This window comes from Danio rerio, chromosome 14 (assembly GCF_052040795.2).
Source record: "Danio rerio strain M-AB ecotype USA chromosome 14, GRCz13ab, whole genome shotgun sequence".
Classification (NCBI taxonomy): domain Eukaryota; kingdom Metazoa; phylum Chordata; class Actinopteri; order Cypriniformes; family Danionidae; genus Danio; species Danio rerio.
Window position 1 is genome coordinate 26,546,318 of NC_141034.1, and position 19,342 is coordinate 26,565,659.

General features: G+C 34.2%; 1 protein-coding gene across 16 annotated transcripts in view; it reads left to right on the forward strand.

Annotated features, from left to right (window-relative positions):
• atp7a (ATPase copper transporting alpha) overlaps positions 1-19,342 on the forward strand; it is an 813,718-nt gene that overhangs the window by 27,296 nt on the left and 767,080 nt on the right. For 2 of the 16 annotated variants that reach the window (XM_087280631.1, XM_087280628.1), the window contains exons 13-25: positions 2,187-2,341; positions 3,412-3,546; positions 4,307-4,501; positions 5,746-5,928; positions 7,076-7,286; positions 7,406-7,552; positions 9,693-9,835; positions 11,702-11,905; positions 12,321-12,438; positions 12,810-12,912; positions 14,307-14,974; positions 15,036-15,570; positions 15,762-17,467. In XM_087280631.1, coding sequence (XP_087136757.1) covers positions 2,187-2,341; positions 3,412-3,546; positions 4,307-4,501; positions 5,746-5,928; positions 7,076-7,286; positions 7,406-7,552; positions 9,693-9,835; positions 11,702-11,905; positions 12,321-12,438; positions 12,810-12,912; positions 14,307-14,580 — 1,868 coding nt within the window. In that variant the 3' untranslated portion in view covers positions 14,581-14,974; positions 15,036-15,570; positions 15,762-17,467. 16 annotated transcript variants of the gene reach the window in all.

Here is a 19,342-nt window from a genome sequence, read left to right on the forward strand (position 1 = left end):
GGGATGTGATTCCAGTGCTTGTACATGAGTTTTCTTTTGTTTATGCTCATTACAGAGATAACTTGCTTACAAAGATATGTGGTTTTAAACATAGTGGCTAATTTGTATGTATTTGTATAATCTCATTCTTACAATTTAGTATTATTTGCTTATCCACCAGTGATGGTTAGGTTTAGGGGTGTGGTTGGGTGCCATGCCTCCTTTTTAAAAAGGGACATTTTCTTACGAGTGAACTCTAAATAAACACTAAACTGACAAAATGTTAAATAGTTACATTTACTTGTGAGAACACCTCAGTGTGGTATGGCACAGCATAGATGTGGTCTTTTTTTCTGAGAAGGCTGTCAAACTGATGCTGATTCAGGCTTCTGGATCGGATGAAATTAATAGTTTGCTATTGCGCCGTCAAGTGGACACAATTATAATAGCAGTTTCTTTTATTGGAAATTTGCAGCTAATTTTTATACTTTCATCTCACAGGCTGGAATAAACACGTTTGCGTGCCTGATCCAGCCCGCGGGCTGTACGTTTGACACCCCTGCTCTAGACAATACTGGAGGTCATTAATAATATAATAACACTAATACTGAAATGGTTAATGTTTTAGAATGGCCAAAACAACATTTCAGATGTTTTACAATGTGCTCAGCCTGCTGGATTTTCCATTCACACACATTTTTATCATCATGTGATCTCTTATCGCATCACAGAATCACAAGACTTTTATAAATGTGCATACTGGAATTTGTTCAGTTAAAGTGTTTCCATCGTAGTTTATGCGCATCTTTTCTTATCGAATAAAATGTTAATCCTACTCAGTTATACCCATATATTTTTATGCGCATTTTCAACATTTATGCACATTTCCATCAACCATTTTTGGTCACACTCTATTTTGATGGTCCGTTTGTTGAATTAAGTTATATTGCATCTTCATGCCAACTAGTTCTCATTAGATTAGAAGTAGACTGTTAGGTTGGGATTAGTGTTGGTGTAAGTTGACATGTACTTGCAAAGTTTCTTACAGTCAGTTAAATGTCTGTTGAAGGAGCAGTATCAACAGATATTAAACTGACAGTCTACTAATACTCAAATGGACCATCAAAATAAAGTGTTACCCCATTTTTTATGCGGACCTTTCAAATGCCCATAAAATAGATGGATGGAAACATAGCTTTGTCTAGGATATTTTCAGACTAATGTTTCTTTCCTTAATACATTACTGGTCAATAGAGTATAATATATACTATCAGAAAAAATGAATGACGAATAGGATGAAATTAATAAACAAGTAGTTATCCCTGCAAAATTGGCGCACATTGTTTGTATTATAAGTTTTTGATAATGTTGATAATGTTTAAATATGCAAATGAGACATTGTTTAATTAAATATTTGCTCATATACATTCATTTCTAGATCAAGCATTGAATAAACATTCAGTGAAGTCAGGTTCAAAATACTAGTTTTATTTTCACATTTTGATAGTTTTCTTACAGAGGGGATTTGGGGACTTTATTTTTTATTACTCATCCCATTTAAATATACATTATAAAATACAAACAAGCAGTTCACAGTGTGCAGTTTTTTTGTTGGATAACATGTTGAATATAATCATACCAAATTATTTATGAACACTATGATCATTATGAAACATCTATGATTCAGTCCAGGAAAACTAGACTTTAGCTTATTAAAAAATATCAATTTAGTGTAATTGAAATATACAGACACATATTGATTAAATATGACAAGGTTAAATGTCTTAAATCCAGGGTGTCCAAACTCGAAGGGCTGGTGTCCTGCAGAGTTTAGCTCCAACCTTTCTCATAACACCAGCCAGGATGTTTCTAGCAAGCCTATTAACTGCTATATTACCTGGCTCATGTGTGTATGATTGAGGTTGGAGCTAAACTCTAAAGGACACTGGCCCTCCAGGACCTTGTCTGGGCACCCCTGTCTTAAATGTTTTTTTTTTTTTTTTGCTTTTTTTTGTTTGTTTTTTGTTTTGCATTTTTTGTTGCATTAGACTCTGTATGTAAAAGCAGTATGAAAAGCCAAAAAGCCCAAATCCCAAAATTGACTGGTGAATGAAAGAAGCTGCCTTTTTCCTGCAATGTCTTATCTTCATTTTTCACCCTGTACAGTGCCTGATTGTAGTGTAATAATGATGTGTGTTGTGGTGCAGGTGAAGCCATGCCCGTTACCAAGAAGCCGGGGAGCACTGTTATTGCGGGCTCGATCAATCAGAACGGCTCTCTGCTGATCAAAGCCACTCATGTGGGCACAGACACCACCCTCTCTCAGATCGTCAAACTGGTGGAGGAGGCACAGACTTCAAAGGTGCGTCTGAGAGCTCAGCATCTGCTAGCATTTCAGCTCTTTAGATAATAACTGTTTTTGATTTTTCAGATTATCACACATGAATGCTAATTTTTTTTCAGTGTGTGATGCTATATGATATATATTTTTTGAATTATATTTTATCTTTTTAAAATTTCTCCTAAATGAGTTTTAACAGAGCAGGGAATTTTTCACAGTATTTCTCATAATATTTTATTTGTTTTTTTCCTGCTAGAATAAAAGTTTTTTTTTTTACTTTTTAAAAGTTTTTTTTAATTTAAGGTCAGTATTATTAGCCCCTTAAGAAACATATATTTTTAGATTGTCTACAGAACAAACCACTGTCTTGCCCAATCACCCTAACTAGCCGAGTTAGTCTAGTTAAGCCTTCACGTTGCACTTTAAGCTGAATTCTAGTATCTTGAAAAATATCTAGTACAATGTTATATATCATCATCATAGCAAAAATAAAATAAGTACTGTATAAGAAATCAGTGATTAAAATGATTGTTTAGAAATGTGTTGTAAAAAATCTTCTCTCCATTAAACAGAAATGGGATACAACGAATAAAAGATTTTAAATGAACAGGAGGGCTAATAATTATGTTAGTAAAATTTATATACAATATGTTTTTTGAACATTTTATTCATCAAACTTTACAAAACTGTATAATGGTTTCTGCTAACATTAAAACCAGTACAATCTATTTTTTAACATTGACAAATATTTTTAAAAAGCTATAAAAATGGGACCCATAAATGTGTAAATGTAACTGTAAAAGTAATAATAAAGCTATTAAAACAATAAAATACATTTTTTATGTTTACCGTGAACATGATGTAACCAAGATAAAACCCCCCCTCATTATCTGGTTATGAAAGTTAAAGAAATGCATGCATTATTGTACAAAGCTGACTTCAATTATTTTAATCTTAAGTTTTTTAAATGGAAGGAAACATTTATCTGTTTTTGAAAAAATATTTGTTTGTGTATTTGTTCAGTACACTGAATCAACTAAATCTAACCTTAACTTTGGTCTAAATAAACTTTTTTCATTTAACGATTTCAGGCTCCCATCCAGCAGTTTGCAGATAAAATCAGTAGCTACTTTGTCCCGTTCATCGTTGTGATCTCCGTTCTGACTCTCTTGGCCTGGATTATCATTGGCTTTGTGAACTTTTCGCTTGTGCAGACGTATTTCCCAGTAAGTGAAGCCTGTCTTACATGAGTGCTTAAATGGAACATTCACCCACAAATGAAAATTCTGTCATCATTTACTCAGCCTCCATTTGTTCTTAAAAGATTCATTTCTTTCTTCTTTTGAACACAAAGAAAGATATGCTGAACAACGTTGGGAGAAAAAAGCAGCTATTGATTTCCATTGTGTTTTGTTCCTACTGTGGATATCAAAGATTTTTATCACCAAAATTTTTTTAAATGTCTTTTTTGTGTTCAACAGAAGAAAGAAATTCATAAAAGTTTGGAACCTGTGTGAGTTCGAGGAAATTAAAATACTTTCATTTTTAGGGTAACTATCCCTTTAGGCCTGAAAGTATCCGTATAAAATTTTTTTTTTTTTTTCTCCCAAGTCAACTTATAATGTTAGTCAGAGTTAGTTTCACAAAGCTTTGAGTAGTTGTGAATATGAGATTGTTTTTACAAGGCAAGTCAAACTATCTCTTACATGAAGAGCAAGAAACATTATTTTTTCTGTTACTCTAGATTCTCTTTAAAGGAGTAGTTCACTTCCAGAATGAAAGTTCTGCTGTCATTTACTCATCTTCCACTTGAACAGTTGAGGGTCACCATTGACTTCCATAGTAGAGAAAAAAAATATTGCAGCAGTGAATGGGGAAGATGCTACTTTAAAATATTCAGACTAAAGTGTTCTGTTTTTTTTTTTACTTGGTCAGGTTTCTATTTTGTCCTTGAACATATTGAATGGAGAATGTGTTTCTCTGCAGGGTTATGATAAGAGTATCTCTGAAGCGGAGGCTGTCATCCGCTTCGCCTTCCAGGCCTCCATCACTGTCCTGTGCATTGCTTGCCCCTGCTCTCTGGGTCTCGCAACCCCCACAGCAGTAATGGTGGGCACAGGGGTCGGAGCCCAGAATGGAATCCTCATCAAGGGAGGAGAGCCATTAGAGATGGCACACAAGGTCAGAGATTTAAAGCGCCCCTTTTATGCTACATTAAGATCATAGATTTAGTGTTGGTAGTCTCCTACCATGGGTTTACATGAACCTAATTCTATACAGTGTCTGAATAGTTTTTTTTAAGCTGCGCTATGGTCAGATGGTTGGGTCTGTAGTGATTGGTCTACTTCTAAATAGTTTTAACAAATGGCAAGCTGAATAAATCAGTGCTAAAAAAAAAAAACAATCTTTTCGTAATCTAGTCAGTAGTAGGAAGAAAATCAAAACATTTTTTAAAACTCAAGACATGATGAGGTTATTTACTTATTTAAGATACCGTATCAGAGACACAACACTTACTCATGGACCTTTACTAAAAGGAGAAGTTCCTCTAAAATGTCAGTATTGCAACAGAAATCAAAGTGTTACTTTTGGAATGGCCTATTTACAGACAATGATTTTTATGTGGCGAGACTATAAAGGAAATTTATTTTTATTAATTTTCTTAATTAATTTAAATAGTACTATTTTTTTTATCTAAAGTAAACCTTAAAAATCAGTTTTTTTTATTATCATAGAAAAGTGATATTTATAAAATGTTGTAAATTTGATTTGGTTTTGTCATGAAATAACCAGAATAAATTCAAAACTCTCTTTCTCTACTACTTATAGTACATGCTAGAAACTATATGAATTTCTGGAGGTTTCCTCAACATTTGTAAACACAGTAATATGAGAAACAATTGCATCAGTTTTACTGTATCACCCTTGTGAAAACCAAGAACGTTCAGGCCTCAGATACAAACACCATGAGTGTCAATGTAAAGGCAGCCAGTGAAGATCATAGTGTGTCATTATGCAAATTTGTTACAAAGCTGCATATCAAGTTTTTGTAAATACTGATGACTTGTTTTAGGTCAATCAAGTTTCGTTGTTTGAAACAAAGCATAAAATGGATGCTTTGCATCCAAAGTATATGCCAAAGTATATACACATCACTCTCGTGAATGCAAGCCCTATATTGACACTGAGGAGAAGAAACTGTTAAATGAAGTTGTATTATTGTTTTTATTTGCAACTTAATCTTTACGACATTTCAGACCTTTTATATTGAAAAAGAGCCTCAATACAAGCTTTGTGAAAGTTGATGTGTCAAGGCATAATATTTCCACTTTAATTAAATTAAATTTCCACTTTTTTGTTGTGTAGCTACACAGTAGTTGTAGTCTGAATGAAATCATTTTTCATATATTTGTTTGTGCTTTCAGATTCAGTCTGTGGTATTTGACAAAACAGGCACAATCACATATGGAGCTCCCAAAGTGGTCCAGGTGAAGATGCTGGCAGAAGGGAATCGGTTGCCACGCTCTAAACTGCTGGCGATTGTCGGCACTGCTGAGAATAGCAGTGAACATCCTCTGGGTGCTGCTATCACCAAATATTGCAAACAGGTCTGTTTGACTTGTGCTGTTCTTTACTTACCTACTTTCATGGGGTTAGTTTGGTTTGGTTAAATTTGCACATACAAACATTATTATAACAATTACAAAGTAAATCAATTTCTTACCATTTAAAAATAAAAACAGGACAGTGTCCAAATGGCATAATTAAGGAAAACAGAAATAAAAAATAAAGACATTTTAAACGACACTATTTAATTTGTTTATTTTGTGCTATTTAATTAAATTTGTAGCACTTTATTTAAAAGTCTTGTTTCACAAGTTCATAATACGTACTTATAGCCATTATTGTACATAAAATGAGGTAATAACCTACCCATAAACCTAACCTTAACACAAGTAGTTACCTTATGTAACCCATTTCTTTCAAGTAATTATTAAGTGCACAGACAGTAAATAAAAAGTGCCTCCATTAAATCTGTTAAATAATGGTAATTAATACTTTCGCACATTAAATATGTAGTGAATTGATCAAACGTTACAATATAGACAGTAAAATAGGTGGGGTTGTGCCAATAAGGATTAAGTTTAATGAAGTTTATAGCTAATCAGAGATGTTTGGTGTATCTATTAAGTAGACTTATTAATCGTATACAAGATAAAAGGTTTTATTTAGATGCATACATGTGTATTTTGCATATTTAAGTACAGATGTGGACAAATGTGTAGGTACTCTTCAGTTTTGTCTAGGCCAGTTTCATTAGTTTGCCTTTTTAATGATTCTGTTGAAAGGCAATTCAAACTAAATGTCTTGATTTCATTACTTTATTTTTTAGCAATTTTTGATTAATCATTACATTTCTAAAAATATTTTATACAATGTAGTCATTATAGATATATTTATACACACAAAAATATACACAGGATGCACAAAAATATTTTGCATGTAATTAATCACAATTAATTGTTTGACAAATGCAGCGATAGGCATTCATTTACAAAATCTTACAGAACCCAAACATTTGAGTGGTAGTTTATGTAAAAAAATATGCCAGTGCCATATTTTGTCAGTACAGCATTTTTTAGGGTGTTTCATTAATATTTTTACATTAGTTTTTGTATTAGAGCTCATCATGCTTTGAATTACATGAAAATCTATATTTGGCATTTGGATTCACAAAGCGTCTTCTGTGTTTAGGAGTTGGGGACAGAGTCTCTTGGCACTTGCACAGATTTTCAAGCTGTGCCAGGTTGTGGGATCAGGTGTTTGGTCAGTAACACAGAAAACCTGCTGAAGAGGGAGGACAGCGACAGTGAGGAGAACCAGCACAATGCTGTGTTGATCCAGATCAGTGATGCCAGAGCACACAGCACTGAACACCCACTCATCATGGACCCGCAGCCACTCAGTCAGTGTCACCATTGCAGAAATACTGAGAATGAAATTCTGAAATGTTATTGTCGCAGTGTGGTGCTTGATCCTGAATGGCTGAGTTAATTGTACTGTGTGTGTGTTTTGTTATTTCAGCTGTAGTTCAGACGGCCTCATACACAGTGCTGATAGGGAACAGAGAGTGGATGAGGAGGAATGCGCTGCAGGTGCGAGCAGATGTAGATGAAGCCATGACAGAGCATGAGAGGAGAGGGTGCACCGCTGTGCTGGTGGCTGTGGACAGTAAGTGTGTGACAGGGTTACTTCAGACCTAAGCACCAGAAATTTCTTTTGGAAAACATTAAGAGTGAGATCAATTGTAAAACTACAGTTGTAAAAAAAACAGTTGTTGATTTTGGTTCATAACTTTTTAGTAGCTGCTTGATTGAAGCTTTTAAAAGTATAGTTAAAGCAAAAACTACATTTGTTGTAGGCCTTTCAAGATGAAGAAAAGACTCATTCATCAATAGAACATTAAAGTACATATGAATCAAAACTAACCATATTGATTTTCTTATCTCACATTGATGGTTGTTTGGTGAGCAATTCATCTGTGCATGTCATTAAGAAAAAAATTGTTTGCCCTCGTAATCTAAAATTAAAATCTGAAAATGCACATCCTGTTTGTTTTCAGTAAAATTGTCAGATTACATCTGTCTCAGGCATTGGGCGTGGGTATAATACTTAACCACGCTCTTCCAACAGATTTAAAAGTGCTATGACAGCAAACAGAAATGAGGAGGAGGAGTTGTCTGTTAGGTTTTAATAACTCTACCCAAAACCTTTTCCCAATTTTTTTGCATGAAATGCATACTTTACTACGTCCAATCAGCTCGCAGTAGAAAAAACAAGCCACACCCACTGTTTTTTTCATAAGGAACTGTCTCAAAATGAAACAAGCTTTTCATTCTTGCTGACTTTAAAGTTTGGTCTTTGTGATTTATAAAATGTAATGTGTCAACCATTACTCGTTTTTTTTTTAGAGGGTTAAAAAAACAATGTGAAGGAACAGAAACAATTATGTCTGTGGCTCCTGACAAAATGAACATTATTTACAACATTATTACCAGAGATACAAAGCCTCTGCAGATAATATTGTAATTAATGATTTAAAACATAGATGTTTTACCTTAAACATGTAAAATGAATGAACTAGTCTTTGTCAAATCACCATTTTATATTAACTGTTAGAAACCATAAACATTCTTTTTAACCTTAAATCATTCATACAGTTTTCATTTCTGCAGTCAGAGCTGTTTTCTGGGCATAGGTATGCTTGAAGATTGAATAACTTGATTGACTAACTTTATTCTGGCTCGAGTTGCAAACTGTTTGGTTGATTTGGTGAATTGGTTCATGTAAAAAGGTAGATAAAAATAAGGCACACCTAGCAAAAAAATTTCACTGCATCAAATTTGCATTGGTTTTGTGAATGCGTTCAGAAACAGTGTCAGATATGCTACCGGTGACCATAAAATTAATCTAAACATTTACAAACATTTTAAACTTATTTTAGTTCCTCTTTAATTTTATTATTTAGAAGAGCACAAAAGAAGTACATTCTGTGATTTGTTGGTTGCAATTGCTGTCAGATATGATACTTTTATTTCTGGGGTTTTCTGAACAAATGCATTCATTATCAAGTACACAACTGCTTGCATACAGCCTAACTACAGTCATTTTACATCATACTATGGTTTTGGGGGAAAAGCAGGCTCCTACATGTGAAATACGGCTTGGAGATATGGTTTCTACTTTACATTCAGAGCAAATTAGGTACTGTTTGAATGAAAAACTTGAGCAATTTGACAAATCTGGCATTCTTTAATCTGTTCCATTGAGGAAATCTTATGGACTAATGCATCATTTGAACATGTTTTACTTTTTTCTCTTTTTACGTTTAATTTCTTTCAAAATATATAAAATTGTGAATCCTTCTTTCAAAGTCTGAAATGAAATTTATTTGACAAAAAAGACCAGTAAAAAGAAAAATGTGTACAAAACAAATATTCTATATAAACAAGTTTATAGAAACTGAAACTTACTGAAAATGTCTCACAATAACGCACATCCCTCTCATTCAGCAACAACCCAAAGTCTTTCATACTTTGTGCATGTTTTATTAATGCTTTATGCTAAACTGCATCATATTGGCTTGGAATTTAAACCACATCATGTTTAAATCGAAATAGAATATTATACAATAGTATTTAAATAGCATTTACTATTGAAATATTATACAATAGTAAACATGTCAGCACGGTTATTTTAAAGTAAAATTCATTGCAAATTACCTACAAAATAACTACATAATAGTCTAATTAAAATAACTTTGCCAAGTAGTGCACAGTGTTTTAATTTTAAGATTGTGTTTTGTTCTCAGATGAGCTTTGTGCAATGGTGGCGATAGCAGACACAGTGAAGCCTGAGGCAGAGCTTGCGGTTCACGTTCTGTCTGCGATGGGGCTGGAGGTTGTGCTGATGACTGGAGACAACAGCAAAACAGCTCGAGCCATCGCTGCTCAAGTAAAGAACCATTTAATATTGCCTCAAAATGCTCCTATTTTGCTATTTAGAATGGTACGTTTTATATACAATGCCTGACAAAAGACTTGTTGTCAATCCCAGTTGTAAGAGCAACAAATAATAACTTCACTTCTAAATGATCATTTGGAAAAGTGGCAGAAGGTATTTCTTTTGCCAGAAGGTTTTCCCATGAATCATCTCTTGAACTGCATCCCAATCATCACAAATACTGCATAAGACCTATTGGAACCCCTACAGACCCAAGATTCTCACCAAAATCAGTCAAGTTCGGTGAGGGAAAAAGCTTGGTTTGGAGTTACATTAATTTGGGGCATGCGAGGGATCTGCAAAGTGGTTAGTAAGATCAACACCCTGAGGTATCAAGACATTTGTGCTGTTTATTACATTACAAACCACAGGAGAGGACAAATTCTTCAGCAGGATAGCGCTCCTTCTCATACTTCAGCTTCCATGTCAATGTTCCAGAAAGCAAAGAAGGTCAAGGTGCTTCTGGATTGGCCAGCCCAGTCACCAAGTATGAAGAGTATTGAGCATGTCTGGGGTAAAATGGAGGAGGCGGCATTAAAGATGGATTCAAAGAATCTTGATGAACACTGGGAGTCCTGCAAGAATGCTTTCTTTGCCATTCCAGAGGACTGCATTAATAAGTGATTTGAGTCATTGCAGAGATGTATAGATGCAGTCACCCAAGCTCATGGAAGTCATACACAATATTAATTCTTTTTCCACTGCACCATGACTTTATATTCTATACTATACATTATTTCTGTCAAGTGACAAGACTTTTGTCTAAGCAATGTCAGACCTTACTTTCCTAATTAAATAATTAGAAAATTAAGGCATGATCATATTTTAGTCTAGTAAAATAAGCATAATCTAGAGGTCTTTGCCTTTCATATAAGCCACTTCTGATACCAAATGATCAACTAGAAGTCAAGTTATTATTTGTTGTTCCTGAAACTTGGATAGGCGACAAGACTTTTACATTTACATTTACATTTAGTCATTTAGCAGACGCTTTTATCCAAAGCGACTTACAAATGAGGACAAGGAAGCAATTTACACCACTAAGAGCAACAATGAATAAGTACTAAAGGCAAGTTTCAGGTCTGTAAAGTCTAAGAACGGAAGTGTTAGTAATTTTTTTTTTTTTTTTTTTTTTTTTTTTTTTTTTTTTTTTTTTTTTTTTTTTTTTTGTTTTTTTTTTTTTTTTTTTTTTTTTTTGTACAGTTAGTGTGATATTCAAATAGGCAATTGCAGATTAGGAAGTGAAGTGGAGACTAAATAGTTGAGTTTTTAGTCGTTTCTTGAAAATAGCGAGTGACTCTGCTGTTCTGATGCAGTTAGGGAGTCAGGTAGTTTCAGCAATCAAAGGATAAAGTGAATTATTGTTTCCGTGAAGAATATATTATACGAAGTGTTTTGATGCAAAACCTATTGTAGTAGAGGAACTCCAAAACAAAATGACGAAAATTGAAAATGGCATTATTGGTGCACTTTAAATTATAATATTTGCTATATTAAAGGTGTAGTTCATCAAAAAAATTACTCACCCTCAAGTGGCTCCAAACCTTCATACGTTTCTTTATTCTCTTGAACATTAAAAAAGATATTTTGAAGAAAGCTAAAGACCTGTAACCAATGACTGCCATAGAAGGAAAAACAACTACTATAGGAAGTCAATGTTTACAGGTGTTTTATTTTACAGGTGTTTTGCTTTATTTTGTTTGCAACAGAAGAATAAAAATCAAACTGCTATGAAACAAGTAAAGATAGAGTAAATAATGACTTTGATATTGAGCGACAATAATATTTACGTCTGAGTTTGTGCTGTATTTTATCCAGGTGGGCATCAGGAAGGTGTTTGCTGAAGTCTTGCCGTCTCATAAAGTGGCAAAGGTGGAGCAGCTCCAGCAGGAAGGAAAGCGTGTGGCGATGGTGGGTGACGGGGTGAATGACTCTCCTGCTCTGGCCATGGCGGATGTGGGCATTGCAATTGGCACAGGCACAGATGTAGCTATCGAGGCTGCTGATGTGGTGCTTATCAGGGTATGAATGTTAATTTTGTCATGGCTGGCCTACACTCTGTAGCTGCATCCCAAATGGCACACTACACACTATGCACTTATGCACTTACACACTCAACAGCATTGTAGATGTATGTAGTGTCATCCCAAATGGAGCACTGTTTTTTTTACTTAGCAGAAATTTAAACCGTATCCCTGATGACGTTTGATTGTTGACAAATCAGTGAAATAAATGTTTCATTTAAATCGGGCTAGGATTTTTTGTTACATATGATTTCTATTACATATTTTTAAATTGTTATTAACATTATTGCCACACCCAAAAAAAGCATACAAAAAACTATTGCTTGCTTGGTTGTTTTGGTAGACCCAAGATGTTTTTCATACTTTTAGTGCATTTTTCTAAACAACTTGTGTCATGTCTTTATTTTAAACAGAATGATCTTCTTGATGTTGTTGGGAGCATTGACCTTTCAAAGAAGACCGTCAAAAGAATCAGAATCAACTTTGTATTTGCACTAATGTACAATCTTGTAGGAATTCCCATTGCTGCAGGTAATCCAAACAAAATGACTAGACACAACATTTAAACAACTAAATTATAAGTGGTGCTTGAAACGAAGTTAGAAATTGTGAGGAAAAACACGTCATTTTTATTGTGAGAAAAAAAGAGAAACCTTACTGACCCAAATGAGTAGAACATTAGCATATGTGGTGTTTTTTCCTGGTAGCTATATTTTGTGAAATATATAAGTTTAAAAATCATGTACTGTAGATGTTTGATGTTTAAAACTACATTTTAGGTAAATATTACATTGGATAATCATTTATGGTGTTTGTCGTTTTAGTGAACCTCCAGTCTGTAGCTTTTTCATAAAGGTGTCTGTTATTGCTTGAGTTGCATTATGGGATGCTGTTGTTTGCAGGTGTGTTTATGCCTGTGGGGTTGGTTCTGCAGCCCTGGATGGGCTCTGCTGCTATGGCTCTATCTTCTGTGTCTGTAGTGCTGTCCTCCCTCCTGCTAAAATGGTAAACCTTTCAGATCCTAACATTTAGAGTTGAAATAGATGAAATTAATTAAACATGTTTACATGTGTTAACAGCGTTGATTATACTAATGTCAATTAATGTGACCGTTATGATAATTTGGGTTATTTGGCTTTTGGAAACTTACAAAAAGATCCAGTAATATATACAGTATACAGTTAAGGTCAGAATTCTTAGCCCACCTTTGATTTTTTTTCTCTTTTTTTAAATATTTGCCAAATTATGTATAACAGAGCAAAAAAATTTTCACAGTTCGTCTATGTCTGGTAATATTTTTTTCTTTTGGAGAGTCTTATTTGTTTTATTTCGGCTAGAATAAAAGCAGTTTTTAATTTTTTAAAAACCAATTTTGGGACAATATTATTAGCCCCTTTAAGCTATTTTTTTTTCGATAGTCTACAGAACAAACCATCATTATACAATAACTTGCCTAATTACCCTAACCTGCCTAGTTCACCTTATTAACCTAGTTAAGCCTTTAAATGTCACTTTAAGCTGTACAGAAGTGCCTTGAAAAATATCAAGTAAAATATTATTTACTGTCATCATGACAAAGATAAAATAAATCAGTTATTAGAAATAGGTTTCTAAAACTATTATGCTTAGAAATGTGCTGAAAAAATCCTCCCTCCATTAAACAGAAATTGGGGAAAAAAATAAACAGGGGCGCTAATAAGTCAGGGGGGCTAATAATTCTGACTTCAACTGTATATATATTTTTAAATCATGATTAATATTTTTGACAGTGTTTTTTGAAATACTCTCAGATATGTCACAATTTTTTACCTTGCTGTATGCATTGTTCAGATTTACATTTTGGAAATCTATGCAAATCAGTGTTTGTTTATGGTCATCATCCATATAAACATCCTGATAATGCCCTTATTTCCATATTTAAACAAAAATTCAGAAAACTTACAAAATAGCAAGAAAATATGCTGAGGCCTTCATGTATATCAGTCAACTGCTAAAGTACAGCAATGTCTATAACTTAAAGGGATAGTTCACTCAAAAATTCATCTTTTCCTCAACCTGTTACAGTTTCTTCTATTAAACACCAAAGATAATGTTTTGAAGAATTTTGAAATCCAATAAACTTGTAGTGTCAAAATGAATTGTTTCTTCAGCACCGTGATGCAGACACGATAAATTCAGTATCAGATTAGTAATAGATCATAACTGGTTTTTACGCACTGATGTCATTTATATCATATTGTGGTAGCTTATTATAGCGAGGGAGGTGAGCTTAAGTAATTAAAAAATGCAAAAAATGCAGAAACTGTGCTCAATTCACTGCGTGTATGTTTGTGGGTATTATCATTAATCAGCCAGTGCTTCTTTCCATATTATATAATACCGACTTTCTGTTTCTGCAGTTACACTAAACCCACTGTTGAGAAGCTAAAAAGACGACTGGGAGATGTGAGAACTCACGGCAGCCTGTCCGACGTCAGTGTTCACATCGGCATGGGAGAACTGCGTCGCCCCTCACCCAAACTCAGCCTGCTGGATCGTTTTGTCAACTACAGCCGAGCCTCCATCAACTCATTGCGATCCGACAAACACTCCATGAACAGCATGGCCCTCAGCGAACCCGACAAACACTCTCTACTGGTGGGAGACGATCACTGCGACAACGAGATAGTCTGAGGGTCTCTGGAGCTTCGCTTTACCGCAGTGCCTGCAGTCCAGGAGGATCTAATGAGGGTCTTCCTGCTTCAGTGGCCCTTTGATTGTCCAGCCATTTACATACTTTCAGATGGCCTCCGTTTACATGGAAATGGATTGCATTTTACAGTAAGGTCTCATTTGTTGGCGTTAGTTATCGTGTACTCTACCACATGTCCTTCCAAAGGACTTTTATTTATCTTTGAAATACAAATGAAGAGATTTTTAATCAAATTGGAGAGATTTCTTTTTTTCTATTCCTCTGTTGCAAATCCTAAATCAGATGCTTCAAAACACAAATTAAGATGTTTAAGTCTTCTGAAGAGATATAATTGCGTTATTATTTGGACAGGTTTAATATCGGGAACATTGATCTGTGATCAAAAACCTGCTTGGCGTGAAAGAACTAACCTCATTAGTTTATTGTTGAAGCTTAGATGAGCCTCATTGGCTCTCATGCATCAAGCAAGCATCCTTGAACCTCTGTGACCAAAGTGCTGTTATTAAAGTTTATATTTGTATATTGTATCTGATCATGATATAGAGCGATCAAATCTCTTCAGAAGACTTTATTGATCGATACAGATTTATCTTTTGATTAATTTAGGAATGTTTTGAAGCATCAGAGTTTTGCGTTAAATAGAGAGACTGAACTCTTTTAGATTAGATTAAAAACATCTTCATTTGTGTTTTGAAGACAAACATTTTCTTTCCGTTTTAGAATCAGACAAGTTTGAAATGATTGGGGGACAATTTACAATTTTAAATCTGCCATCATTTACTCACCTCCACTTGTTCCAAACCTATATTCTTTCTTCGTTTGGACACAAAAGACGATCTTTTGAAAAACAATCTGGTTGCCGAGACCAGCTGACTTCCATAGTAGAGGAAAAAATTGCTATCGAAGTTGATGGGTGCCAGCGACCAGCATTCTTTAAAATATCTTAAACTCAAACCTTTTTTTAAACCAGGGTGGACTATCCCTTTAAGGCAGGGATGTCAAACTTAATTCCTGGAGGGCCGCAGCCCTGCACAGTTTAGTTCTTACCCTAGTTAAACACACCTGATCAAATCAATTGAGTCCTTTAGGCTTGTTTAAAACCAACAGGTAAGTGTGTTGAAGCAGGGTTGGAACTAAACTGTGCAGGGCTGCGGCCCCCCAGGAATTGAGTTTGACACCACTGCTTTAAGGCATTAGTTGACATTTTACAGTATTTATTAATTTATTTCTTTTTGTTATTAAAAATATTGGGTAACACTGTAGTTTAGGTCACAATTTATGCTATTTACTACTAATTAATTACCTGACTATTATTAAGATATTAACTGTTCATCAGTAGTTGTAAAGTATGAGCTTATTTAGCATACCTGTTCCTACCCAAAACCTAAACCCAACTTCTACCTTATTAATCAATAGTTTATTAAGCTATCAGTGTTAGTTAATGGTTTGTTAATATCATCAATTGTGACCTAAAATAAAGTGTTACCAAATATTGTTTTATTGCGAGTTACAGTGCATTATGGAACATATAAAGTTGGATTTTAACGTTTTATTTTAAGATAAATTGTAAATATTATTCAATTCTTATTACGTATTACTCATTTTTTTAGTACAAAGGGATGGTTTACCCTAACTTTAAATTAAATCACCATTTACTTATCCTTGTGTGGTTCCAAAACTTTCAGTTGTTGTTATTTTTATTCTGTTGAACACAAAAGAAAATATTTAGAAGAATGCTGGAAATGGGTAGCTGTAGACTTCCATTGTAGAAAAAGAATATAATCATTATATAACATTATTCAGAATATATTTTGCGTTCAAGAGAAGAACCTCAAGAAAGAAACAAACTTTTATAGGCGAACTGTGCCTTTAAGATAGCCAAGTTAACAAATGTTGTTAATTTATAACAAATGAAACCTAATGGTAAAGTGCTGCCAATATTCTTGGTGGCTAATTTAAGATGACAATCCGTTTCAAGGAAAATCAACTACACCACAGATTCAGAAGGTGTCAAATCTATTTTATTTTTGTGAAAACAACCATTTAAGAGTGATTTATTGTGTTTTATGCGAATGATCAATATTTATTCTATCATTTATTTATAGTATATTATGTACTTTTTGTGGGACATGAAGAAATGTGAAGATTTATTTTTTAAAAATTAACAAATGAACTCTTTTCTAAGCTCGTTTTCTGAGACGTCGACCATTCCAAAGAAAGCAGCGTTTCTGTTGTCTCAGAGGGATCAGTGAGCTGCCGTTCCACATCAGGAGGAATGATGGGGCCACAGGTTAGCAAACACAGAAATGCTACACTATTATATGTCCATTATGTGTTCATTTGTTTATTGTTCAGCACACTATTAGCAACACTCGAGCTGCCTTTGCTATATTTCAATGTGCACTAGTGCTTGTCAACTTGGCTTTTAAATGTATCTTTTTTTTTACGAGATTAACTTTATTTCAAAACCCAGTGCTTTTTACGAGCTGAGTTTGACTGACATTTTATCAGCAGCCGTTAGTGCATTAATGCCTTTCATACCTACATACATATTCAACACAACCTGAATCAGGTTACTGACGTACATTACTGACTTTTCAACTATCGTTTATCCAAAATGTAGAAAAGAATTATCCTGAGGATGTTTTGTTACCGTGTTATTGAAGGTCAAGTAAGCGATGCAGTCTTCATATAAAACAAGTGCTTTGATGATTAGCTGTTGCTTGTTTTGCCAAATGTGTTCAATGTTTCTATGTGAACATCCTGAAATTGTGATTTATGCACTTCATTGTTTCACTAATGTGGTTGGAGATCATTTTTGTGTAGTTTTGCATCATATTCTTTAAATAAACCCCCAGTTTTCAATAAGCCGACACTCACTAATTGCTTGCTTGCTTTGGTGTAACAGTGTTCATTTGCATACTTTTTCCTGCATTACTAAAAATAATACAGAAAGTGGTCACATTTATCAAGTTTGGTTGGATTAAAGTGAACCATGGTTCAATAGTGTGCAAGGGTGGAAGTAATATCCCTGACCAAATGAATTGAACTACAAGTGGGAACAACCTCAATTTGTGGTAACAGTGTGGTGATACATAAGCACAATTTACACTAGTACACAGATACATTCATTCATTCATTTTCTTTTTGGTTTAGTTTCTTTATTAATCTGGGGTCGCCACAGTGGAATGAACTGCCAACTTATCCAGCATATGAAGAAACCCACGCGAATGTGGAAGAACATGCAAACTTCACACAGAAACGCTAACTGACCCAGCCGAGGCTCGAACTAGCTACCTTCTTGCTGTGAGGCAACAGCACTACCTACTGCGCCACCACGTCGCCTACACAGATACATGGCAGAGTTAATGCAAATCCTTTAGCACCATGTCGTAACTTCTCTGTATTCATCCTTTAATCATACAGTAATTTTTACTGAGAACAATCAGTTAAATGGTCCACTGAAGCTGAAAGCATTGCAATAACGAAATGGCCACCTAAAGTCCTGTCCTAAACCTGAATGAAAATCTCTGGGAAGTTACGGCTGAGAAAAACCATTACAGATTTGTCAGATGAACATTACATTAATGCTAATGTTTATCAAATATGACTTGTTCTGATTTTGATCTCCACTGTATATTTGTTTTGTACTTTTATTATCACTTGCTGAATAATACTGCAGTGTGATTGCTCACTATCTTAACGATTGTTCTCATATAGGATTAAGTTCGTATTCTACTTCAGCAATTAAATAGAATTACATTTTCCAGATCAACATATTAGTCAGACCTTAAACAACAACATTCTGATTCAGACGCTGTTCAGGCAGTTGATAATTAACATTATTGTAAACCTATTTTTCAAGATGGAATAAACAATGTTAAACTTGAAGATTTTAGGGTAAACATTGTCGTGGAAACATATTTTAACAGGCGGGTGTTGAGTAGCAGGTTTTCTCTATCGTATATTAAAATATTAGAATTATTACCAGATTTATGGAGGACGAAACCTGCAAAAACAATAAATAAATACGCAAATAAATGCATATATAGGCAGGGCGACGCAGTGCCGCAGTAGGTAGTGCTGTCGCCTCATCGCAAGAAGGTCACTGGTTTGAGCCTCGGCTGGGTCAGTTGGCGTTTTTGTGTGTAGTGTACATTTTCTCCCAAAGACATGCGGTACAGGTGAATTGGGTACACTAAATTGTCCGTTGTGTGTGTGTGAGTGGATGTTTCCCAGAGATGGGTTGCGGCCGGAAGGGCATCCGCTGCATAAAAAACTTGCTGGATAAGTTGGCGGTTCATTCCACAGTGGCGATCCTGGATTAATAATGGGACTAAGCCGATAAAAAAATTAATGAATATATATATATATATATATATATATATATATATATATATATATATATATATATATATAAATCTACAAATTCTTGCATAAATAAACAATTAACAGTGCAGTGTGACAGGGCAATCTGCCCTTCCTATTTATTTATGCAGGAATTTGTGGGTATTTAATATATATATATATATATATATATATATATATATATATATATATATATATATATATATATATATATATATATATATATATATATATATATATATATATATAGCAATTCCTGCAATTATGGATGTGATATTTGCAGTAAAAACTCAAAACATATATTCGCGTAGAAAGTATACATTAACATTATATTGAAACTTTTGTTTATATTTTCCAAAACAACTGACCACAGAG